Source organism: Daphnia pulicaria, chromosome 3 (assembly GCF_021234035.1).
Source record: "Daphnia pulicaria isolate SC F1-1A chromosome 3, SC_F0-13Bv2, whole genome shotgun sequence".
Lineage (NCBI taxonomy): Eukaryota > Metazoa > Arthropoda > Branchiopoda > Diplostraca > Daphniidae > Daphnia > Daphnia pulicaria.
In genome coordinates this window covers 7,467,326-7,476,116 of record NC_060915.1, presented here as the reverse complement: position 1 = coordinate 7,476,116, position 8,791 = coordinate 7,467,326, and the positions used below count along the sequence as shown (strand labels likewise).

The following is an 8,791-nucleotide window of genomic DNA, read 5'->3' as shown; positions in this document are numbered from 1 at the left end:
CCACATCTTATATTCCATAACCTGTAACCACAATCGGTTATAGATTATAGAGTATAAAATGTGTATAAACAAGTAATATTATGTTAGGAATATAAATGGTGTGGCTAATATCTTATAACCAAACCACTTATAACCTATTAAAAACACACGATCACGATCTCACTACCACTTCGTTATTTTTCAAATTTCAGTGATTTTAAGATATTTCTCAAGGACATATTAAATCGAATGTAAATTTGATGAGGATTACGAAAAGCAGGTTCATTTTTGCGTCAGATTAAGATTTACCAAGCTGGGAACTAAATTAGAAACCGGATTACCGGAAGTCAAGAAGAAACCTGCCATAAACATAAAATGGATCGGATTTTCGCAATTGTGAAAAATTAGCTGTTTTCCCAACTAATAATTATTCATTTCTAGGACAAACTTATTTTAAGATCTTGGTGTGAAGCTAATTACTAAATAGTAATTCGTAGCATCTTGCAAAGCTGGATGCACTGTGTTCTTGAAAGATTTCCTGAACAAACTGATTGAATGTATTTACTTTATTATTCTAAGTGACTGCAAGGAATCCTAAATAAACTGTTGTCTGTGTATTCACCTGGGTGTTTTGAAGAACTAATGAAGACTTGATGATGACGGCCAGCGCCCGGCAGAGCAGGTTCAGTGAATGCGAGTGTTTCCTTGCTTTTTCAAATTGTATCGTGGATGCAAACAAAAAATTTTGGCTATTTCAGTATTTCTAATGGCGAGGTTCCAATGCGGCATGTACATCCTTCACCGAATTTATCATCTCCAACAACAACCCAATTAACTCCTTTGGATCGAGCCGTTTTGGGTACAGCGCCAAATTTGTCTGTTTTTAACCTGCAACACAAAAACGATAATTTTTTTACCGTGTATTAGAATTATTAACAAGTTTCTTTGTTCATTTCTTCATTTTGAGAATGAATTGCAGTAATCCCACATAGCACACATCATCCGTCGGATGTCCGAGCGCGAGAGCCGCACATCCGACACTCATCATTAATCCCAACGCGGCTGTTATTTGGATGTCCGATGGATGAACTAGACGGACATCCGGTCTAGGACTCTAGCGTAGTAAGCGTACATCCCATTTATGTTTCCCCAACATCCGAATTGGACATCACATAACTCGAACTGAAAATATAAACCGAAGATTGTTGGTGGAAGTTTATTCCCTGCCATGTCAACCTTCATTTTGAATTTTTTTATTAACTCCCAGAAAAATACTTCTAACATCATGCAGAACGTATAGATTCGTGCATAAATCTGAGACTATAGTTCATATGTACGCGATGCGAAAATTAAAAAAATAATTTAATATCGAACTAAAAAATAAAAAAAGTTTGTGTACACTAGCCTCAAATGCGTTTATATCAGACCAAAGCTATCCATTTACACAACATGTCGTACATATCAATCACATGGATAAATCTGTTTACGAGACAAAGTAGCGAGCAAGGTAAGTGGTGAAGAATGAAATAGGATGGACTAAAACGGGGACTAAACAAATAAAGCAAATTATGTAATCATGAAAATCGACGTCAATCAAAGTGAATGAACAAATGTGACTGGGGAAGTTGTCCACCATTTGTAGCTCGTCGAGGCATCCAGACAACTGTCGAATTAATAGTACATCACACATCATCAGCATCATCATCAATTAACTTTATCTTGATTTCATACCGTCGGCGTAATTCGGGGCGAGATCTGCAGTTCACCCAATTCGACGGCTTCCTTCACTGAGATCTCGGTGATTCGGTCAGGATGAGGGTCGGGCTGGAGGCCTTGCGGGCACAAGCTCGGCTTACTGAACGTTGCTAAATGTCGACCTGCAAGAAGAATTGATTAATCAATCTGGAATCAATCATACAAACGAGACGCTGCATTGAACCATTGTAGGGCATGTTGGGACAGCAGCCTTGTCCGTTTTCTAGCGTGCAGGAAGTTCCGGGAATCGTACGAACGATATTGTACCACACGGCGCAATCTTTGGCCGGTCGGCACGCAATATTTGGCCGGTCGGCAATGCGATTCCAATCCGCCAACTTCGGGGCAATAGCTCAACGGGACATGGTAATCCTTGGCTGGGTATTTAGTGCTGTCATTATCACTTCCTCCGGCCGGATTGTTGTATTGGTTGTAGTTTCCTCCGGGAGAATTCGTGCCGTAGACAGGCTCGATGGCAGCCACAGGAAGATAGTCATCGTCTGTCGTCATAATGGGTCGGTCGGAATTGTATCTATTTGCCAGCGGGGCGCGTTCGTTAGGATAACTGGTCGACTTTGGCTGCGGATATTTCTGACTGGTGGTCACCGTAAGCAGTAAGCCCATAACGGACACTTCAATCAGCCAACGTAACTCCATATTTGACGAGCTGTGTCCCATGTTTTTTTTTTTACTATCAAACCTTGATGATGGAGAAGAAGATGATGAAAGTAAGGATGAAAAAGGCAAAACGCATAACAATGGCTCTTGAAGCATGACGATTCTAGGAAACGTGTAACTCAACTGCAAATAAGAGATCAAAAGTATTAGCACTCAAAGTAATTCAATGCAGAAATGGGAAAACCTACGATACGTTGAAAGGTTGAATGTGGTTCTTCACAAGGTTCTTGGCGGCTATTTCCACGACCGAGTGGCCCTTGACATTGAGGTAAATAAAATGCAATGTGTCTGGTAATCCGAGTTTCTGCATACGGAGTTTAGATTTCAATGTTGGATGCTGCTTCAGGAGGAATAATGCGAACAAGTATATTATTCGTTTGTGTTACTTTGATTTTCTTATTCTGATGCTTTTCTTACTTTGAATGATTTAATGCTGGAGACTCCACTATGTTCTCTTTGGTATTCAAATCCGCAAAAAGAGCTTTTGAGCTTGGATCCACCATGATAAACATCGAAAGTCTCTTCAACAGCAATTTTACCCCAATGGATGTGTCTAAGGAGATTGTCAACACTCGAAGACATTGTTCTCAAAATGAATAACATCCTCCTAAATAAACAAAACTATCATTACAAATTATATACATTTTTACTTTAAATTAAACTTGCTTCAGTCAAAGGAGCAATATTTTCATATGGTCCATAGGCAATCATTAAATCACTTTGTGAAGAGGGCTTAACTTTGGTGTAGCTTTCAACAAGTAGAATAATGCACTACCGCTGTACTGGACTTACTGCTTTTCTTTTTCCGTAATATCTGCTAAATGAGGTGTAAGATTGTGAGCGAACACTGTGTCAACAAGAACCTGAAGAAGACACATCATATAAATTATTTGAGAAAATAGGTATTTTGAAACAAAATTTCATTTACATCTTGAAAAATAAAAATAATTATGTATTATTTTTAGATACAACCACAAACATACCATCCATTTTGATGAAGGAGGAGGCGGGAGGCCCGAAGTATTAACTCAATTTACACTTTAGTTTCTTCAAAGCACTTGTTTTGCTTTATTTCAGTCTCGTTAGCGTAATTTAAACATTTGGTTATTTGAAAGAACCTAATACCTACAAGGAATATCGAATATGCGATCAGAATATTCAGTCACAGTCCAAAACAATGGCGTCGATGCCGAGATTAAGTTTCTCAATACAGAGTTGCCAGTAACTTAGCTCACTTTTACAAAATTATTTTAAATATAAATCAGACTTTATATTTGATGTTAAAATTTCAGTAATGTAATGGTATGAATAAATTGCTGTTTTGAATGAATTGAGTTAATTTGTATAAACAAAAACCAATAGTTACATTGAACATGACGGAATGTGTTTACGGACAGAACACATACCTGGTACTTCTCATCCTATTCAAGTATTCATCTTGACATCTTCTTCAGTTTTTCAGTTCTTCTTGTTCAGTCGGGTTGACTTATGCTGGTGTGAGTGGTGCTTGTGTTAGTGTATGGCCTTTGCTTTACGACTTTACTTTACCTTGCCTTTACGTTTACTTCTGTGTGAGCTTTGCTCTGTGCAAGTGGATTATACGCACACATGGAGCCCCAAACCGTAAGTTTTTCATTTACTTATGACTTCGGTGTTCATATCCTCGTTGTCTATCAAGTGTTATACATGTTTTCGTCGTCGTATTTTTCTATTGGCTTGACATTTAATGTGTGATACTCGTATTCATTTAGGTTGCCGTGTGCGACAACTAGTGGTGGCGTTGCGTATACTGGGAATTTTTCTTGTTTAAATTTTGGGATTAATTTAAATCTGCTTTGACATGTTTTTTCTGTACCGCCATAGTCGGCCATTTTGGTTCCAAATTTTAAATTTTAGTGTTACAGATTTGCATTGGGCCTAGTGGTGGCGTTGCGTACTCCTGACTTTTTTCTCGTTTATTTCATTTTTGGTTTAGTCGACGTTCCAGGCCATTGGTGAAGAAGATGACTCTCAAGAGCGGATTCAAGAATTAGAAAAAGAACTTGCTCGGCTTAAAGCTGACTGGGAAGAAAACGAACAGAAGGTATGATGCTACTCCGCGAGAATCACTCAGTGGCTAGTTTGGGTTTTTTCATAAGTTTCTTTTTAATCCATAGTTTTCTACGTTTCTTTTTTACTTAGGTTCGTGATGAATGTTGCAACGAATGGATAGAAATTGTCACTAAGATGGAAAAGTCGTGGAATCAGCGATATGAAGACACAAAGGCGCGCTACGAAGAGTTTTGCGAAAACCGAGTGAAAGCTGACTGGGAAGAAAACGAAAAGAAGGTATGATGCTACTCCGCGAGAATCACTCAGTGGCTAGTTTGGGTTTTTTCATAAGTTTCTTTTTAATCCATAGTTTTCTACGTTTCTTTTTTACTTAGGTTCGTGATGAATGTTGCAACGAATGGATAGAAATTGTCACTAAGATGGAAAAGTCGTGGAATCAGCGATATGAAGACACAAAGGCGCGCTACGAAGAGTTTTGCGAAAACCGAGTGAAAGCTGACTGGGAAGAAAACGAAAAGAAGGTATGATGCTACTCCGCGAGAATCACTCAGTGGCTAGTTTGGGTTTTTTCATAAGTTTCTTTTTAATCCATAGTTTTCTACGTTTCTTTTTTACTTAGGTTCGTGATGAATGTTGCAACGAATGGATAGAAATTGTCACTAAGATGGAAAAGTCGTGGAATCAGCGATATGAAGACACAAAGGCGCGCTACGAAGAGTTTTGCGAAAACCGAGTGGACGGGGAATACCGCAATAAATGTGAGGAGATGGCTATAGTTCAGCAAGAAAATGAACGTTTGTTGAAAGAACTCGAGCAGACTAAGGAAACGTTATCAGATGTCCAGGTATTTAACGTTTGAAATATCAAATTTCGTTTTCTAAATATCTCGTTACTATTTAATAGGCGGAATTGGAACAAAGCAATCTACTTTTGACTGATGCAAATGAGAGACTTGACGTCAAGGAAGAGGAACTCGTGAATCTAGAAGAAAAGTTAATGAAAGGTAATGGCCAGTTCGGGCATCTTAACACAGAATTACGTGAAGTTCAAAGTGGATTTTAAACTAATATCAAATTTATTATATTCACGTTTTGTTTTGGTACGCCTACAATGAAGCTGTCAAATTCCTGACGGAGTGATTTATGGGAACTAAGTGTGACTCTGTGAGATTGTAATTGTGTCAACTGCTGAAGAAATAAACCTTGTGAAAACTATTCCTAATGTCATCTTCTTTAATTTCACATTTTTTGTGTAATAATATTTCTTAATGGAAAGAATCACAGATGACCCAGGCACCCAGCCATTTAGACCATCCAATAATATAACTAATTTTATAATAATAACTTTTTTTATTTTTTAGTTCGATATTAAATTTTGTTGTTAATTTTCGCATCGCGTACATATGAACTATAGTCTCAGATTTATGCACGAATCCATACGTTCTGCATGATGTTAGAAGTATTTTTCTGGGAGTTAATAAAAAAATTTAAAATGAAGGCTGACATGGCAGGGAATAAACTTCCACCAACAATCTTCGGTTTATATTTTCAGTTCGAGTTATGTGATGTCCAATTCGGATGTTGGGGAAACATAAATGGGATGTACGCTAGAGTCCTAGACCGGATGTCCGTCTAGTTCATCCATCGGACATCCAAATAACAGCCGCGTTGGGATTAATGATGAGTGTCGGATGTGCGGCTCTCGCTCGGACATCCGACGGATGATGTGTGCTATGTGGGGTTACATTGCATCAGTCGTCTCATCCAGATCAAGTAATTTGCATATGGGAAGTGGGAAATCTGCATTTATATGAGGCTGCTGGATATTCGTTAAAACTGCTTCTAAAATCTCGAACTTGAACCTGGATAGGGTACGTTACATCACATATTAATCTGTGTTTAGATGACCGCTAAGCGAAACTTGTGATGGAGCATTCCGGTGGAGAGTTCATCGTTGCCTGCCCTGGACCTTGTCCGGCTATCCCGAAACCAATTTTGGCAGCTCCAGTTACTGCTCCCATGACATGTCCAACTTGCAGGCTCTATTTCCTTTGGGCTAAAAATAATCACAAATAATCACTTAACATGACAGTACACACTGTAGACAGTACAATCAGTCACAGCATTGTTGTTTTTAAAAAGTCCCCCTAGCGGTGCAGAAGCAAAAGCAGAGCGAAAGTTTTTTATTAAAAAAATGGGGTACGTGCAATAAATTTTTTCCTTATAGCAATAGCTAGCCTGTTAATTTTTAAATAAAAATTCCAAATAATTATGATTTCTAGAAGACCGAAACTTCACGTTTCATCGTTTGTGTACCGTAGGTATTTGTACTGGAGACATACATTACCCAACTTTCCACTTTACCGTAGACGACTAAACGCTTCAAATAAAAGCGTCTGCTGTCGTCGGTCGTGAAGTGGCCTGAGGAAAAAAGCCTCGCAGGGATGTTGAAAGTTGAATTCCTCAAAAAATAATTGTCGTCTTTCAGTTTATTTTCGTCTACGTAGTGTCTTTTCACTGCTTGCTTTGCAGTAGCTAATGTATCAGTGGCAGTGAAGTTTGGGCTTGTTTTCAATTTTAGCTTAGAAATGTTGTCACCAAGATCTGTCAACGTTAAGTCGTTTCGTTTCATTGTGTTTACCACACTTGTAATATTCTGTGTCATGTTGGGACTAAAACTCATGGGTAATACCAAGCTTACAGTTTTCTTTTTAATATTTAAAAAATAATCAAAATATGTTTGTTGACTATCCTCAATTACAGTTAATCTTCCAGAACCTAGTATTTATACTGTGTCAGATGAGAGCAAAGCTGTGTCCTCACAATCTCGACAACTCAGAGCTCAGGTATTACTACTGCAGATTGCAGAAGAATCAGTGATTGTATTTTGATAATATGGTGTTTATTTTTTTTTAGATTGGTAGACTTAAACTTCTACTGGCAAAAAACGGAATTGCCAATCCATACGAAAACCTTGAGAGTTTGCCGACTATTTACGCAATCACTCCTACCCATACTAGACCATTACAGAAAGCAGAGCTTACTAGGTTGATTGTATCACAGTGAATAATTGTGTTGTGTATATTTAACGAGACTATTTTTGTCTCTCTCTCTTACAGAATATCTCAGACATTTCTACTTGTTCCAAATTTTCACTGGATTGTTGTTGAAGATTCAGAAACAAAAACTCCTTTAGTTACTAATTTGTTGGCTCAATCTGGTCTGATGTATACACATCTTAATGCAGAAACTCCAAAAGAATGGAAATTGCTCTTAGATGTAAGTTGAATCAAGTTTTCATCAGCCAGGATGTGCTGCCACCTATTAGCTATGAATGAGCTATATTTCTTTTTATAGGATCCTCAATGGAAGAAACCCCGCGGAGTCAAGCAACGAAACGCGGCTCTGCAATGGCTTCGAAATCACGCGGATCCACGGAAACCCGCCGTCGTCTTTTTTGCCGATGATGACAATACCTACAGTCTGGAACTTTTTGAGGAGGTTTGTATGATTGACCTCTTGGCCAAGTCATAAGAACAGTTTTTTTTTTTTTTCTTGTCTCTTCAATTCACAGTTATATCATACATGGAAGTAACCATTGTTTTGTTTTTTGTTTTGTTTTACAGATGCGAACAACCAAGAAGGTGTCCGTTTGGCCAGTTGGTCTAGTAGGAAGTGTGCGATTCGAGAGGCCGATACTGGACGAGCATGGTAAAGTAGCTAATTGGTCAACAGGCTGGAGACCCGAACGTCCATTTGCCATTGATATGGCGGGTTTCGCCATCAATTTGAAGTAAGGTTTTACCGTGTATGCTTCTCAGGTTTCGTTATCTAATTTTTTTTTCTTTTAGATTATTGCTGGATAATCCTCAAGCTGAATTTTCATTTGACGCCCCTAGAGGCTACCAAGAATCCACTATCTTGGCCGCAGTTGTTACGAAAGATGAGCTGGAACCTAAAGCGAGCAAGTGCACTAAGGTAACCCTTGAATACGTCCATTTTTTCCCCAATTTACTTGTTTTCTCATTGCGCGACACGTTTTCTCATGCTAATTCTAGGTTTACGTGTGGCACACTCGTACTGAAAACCCAAAACTGGACGACCTTAAAGGAAAAGTTCCAGGCATGATCGTCGATTGGACAGTTGAAGTTTAAAGTCTAATTGATTGTTTGTACTTGTTGATCTTTGCCAATTCTGTATCCGCTTGGATTGCCTTTCCATGTTTTTTAACTCTAAAAATGTATTTTTTTTTAATTCACGAAAGTCTTATGAGAAGATATTCCATTAATAATAAAAACTAAGAAAAAGTGCAAAACTAAAGGTCTGTT

The 8,791-nt window shown here is 38.2% G+C and overlaps 3 protein-coding genes and 2 long non-coding RNA genes across 7 annotated transcripts; 3 read left to right on the top strand and 2 right to left on the bottom strand.

Moving 5' to 3' along the window:
* Positions 1 to 1,453: 1,453 nt before the first annotated feature.
* Positions 1,454 to 3,201, bottom strand: LOC124328306. Its single transcript, XM_046787032.1, has 6 exons — positions 3,188 to 3,201; positions 2,830 to 3,019; positions 2,606 to 2,752; positions 1,919 to 2,535; positions 1,711 to 1,856; positions 1,454 to 1,642 (listed from the first exon to the last, which is right to left on the bottom strand). The coding sequence occupies exons 2-5, from the start codon at positions 3,013 to 3,015 to the stop codon at positions 1,832 to 1,834; spliced, it is 975 nt and encodes a 324-aa protein (XP_046642988.1). The 5' UTR covers positions 3,016 to 3,019; positions 3,188 to 3,201; the 3' UTR covers positions 1,454 to 1,642; positions 1,711 to 1,831.
* Positions 3,202 to 3,903: 702 nt separating this feature from the next.
* LOC124328832 lies at positions 3,904 to 5,091 on the top strand. Its single transcript, XM_046787642.1, has 5 exons — positions 3,904 to 4,035; positions 4,388 to 4,495; positions 4,594 to 4,740; positions 4,839 to 4,985; positions 5,059 to 5,091. The coding sequence occupies exons 1-5, from the start codon at positions 4,021 to 4,023 to the stop codon at positions 5,089 to 5,091; spliced, it is 450 nt and encodes a 149-aa protein (XP_046643598.1). The 5' UTR covers positions 3,904 to 4,020.
* Positions 5,092 to 5,214: 123 nt separating this feature from the next.
* Positions 5,215 to 5,678, top strand: LOC124328328. The gene is made up of 2 exons (XR_006916265.1): positions 5,215 to 5,308; positions 5,368 to 5,678. It is a non-coding gene; the product is annotated as an uncharacterized LOC124328328 (long non-coding RNA).
* Positions 5,679 to 6,203: 525 nt separating this feature from the next.
* On the bottom strand, positions 6,204 to 6,868 carry LOC124328408. 3 transcript variants are annotated; one of them, XR_006916287.1, is made up of 2 exons: positions 6,811 to 6,868; positions 6,204 to 6,519 (listed from the first exon to the last, which is right to left on the bottom strand). It is a non-coding gene; the product is annotated as an uncharacterized LOC124328408 (long non-coding RNA). The 3 variants fall into 3 exon arrangements; XR_006916288.1 differs by having other exon boundaries at positions 6,806 to 6,842; XR_006916286.1 differs by having other exon boundaries at positions 6,780 to 6,827.
* Positions 6,869 to 6,878: 10 nt separating this feature from the next.
* On the top strand, positions 6,879 to 8,778 carry LOC124328406 (galactosylgalactosylxylosylprotein 3-beta-glucuronosyltransferase I-like). Its single transcript, XM_046787174.1, has 8 exons — positions 6,879 to 7,148; positions 7,227 to 7,309; positions 7,380 to 7,510; positions 7,583 to 7,742; positions 7,821 to 7,964; positions 8,090 to 8,256; positions 8,315 to 8,441; positions 8,522 to 8,778. The coding sequence occupies exons 1-8, from the start codon at positions 7,052 to 7,054 to the stop codon at positions 8,615 to 8,617; spliced, it is 1,005 nt and encodes a 334-aa protein (XP_046643130.1). The 5' UTR covers positions 6,879 to 7,051; the 3' UTR covers positions 8,618 to 8,778.
* Positions 8,779 to 8,791: the final 13 nt, after the last annotated feature.

What these genes read in the sequence shown, in the direction of transcription:
- LOC124328306 (XM_046787032.1), bottom strand. Translation starts at nt 3,015, where the DNA reads ATGTTATTCATTTTGAGAACAATGTCTTCGAGTGTTGACAATCTCCTT. An exon ending in ACCACATTCAACCTTTCAAC is followed by an intron (nt 2,536 to 2,605) that starts GTATCGTAGGTT and finishes TCTTATTTGCAG; the next exon opens with TTGAGTTACACGTTTCCTAG. An exon ending in TCCCAACATGCCCTACAATG is followed by an intron (nt 1,857 to 1,918) that starts GTTCAATGCAGC and finishes TTCTTCTTGCAG; the next exon opens with GTCGACATTTAGCAACGTTC.
- LOC124328832 (XM_046787642.1), top strand. An exon ending in GGGAAGAAAACGAACAGAAG is followed by an intron (nt 4,496 to 4,593) that starts GTATGATGCTAC and finishes TTTTTTACTTAG; the next exon opens with GTTCGTGATGAATGTTGCAA. An exon ending in GGGAAGAAAACGAAAAGAAG is followed by an intron (nt 4,986 to 5,058) that starts GTATGATGCTAC and finishes TTTAATCCATAG; the next exon opens with TTTTCTACGTTTCTTTTTTA.
- LOC124328406 (XM_046787174.1), top strand. Translation starts at nt 7,052, where the DNA reads ATGTTGTCACCAAGATCTGTCAACGTTAAGTCGTTTCGTTTCATTGTG. An exon ending in CTCGACAACTCAGAGCTCAG is followed by an intron (nt 7,310 to 7,379) that starts GTATTACTACTG and finishes ATTTTTTTTTAG; the next exon opens with ATTGGTAGACTTAAACTTCT. An exon ending in AATGGAAATTGCTCTTAGAT is followed by an intron (nt 7,743 to 7,820) that starts GTAAGTTGAATC and finishes TTCTTTTTATAG; the next exon opens with GATCCTCAATGGAAGAAACC.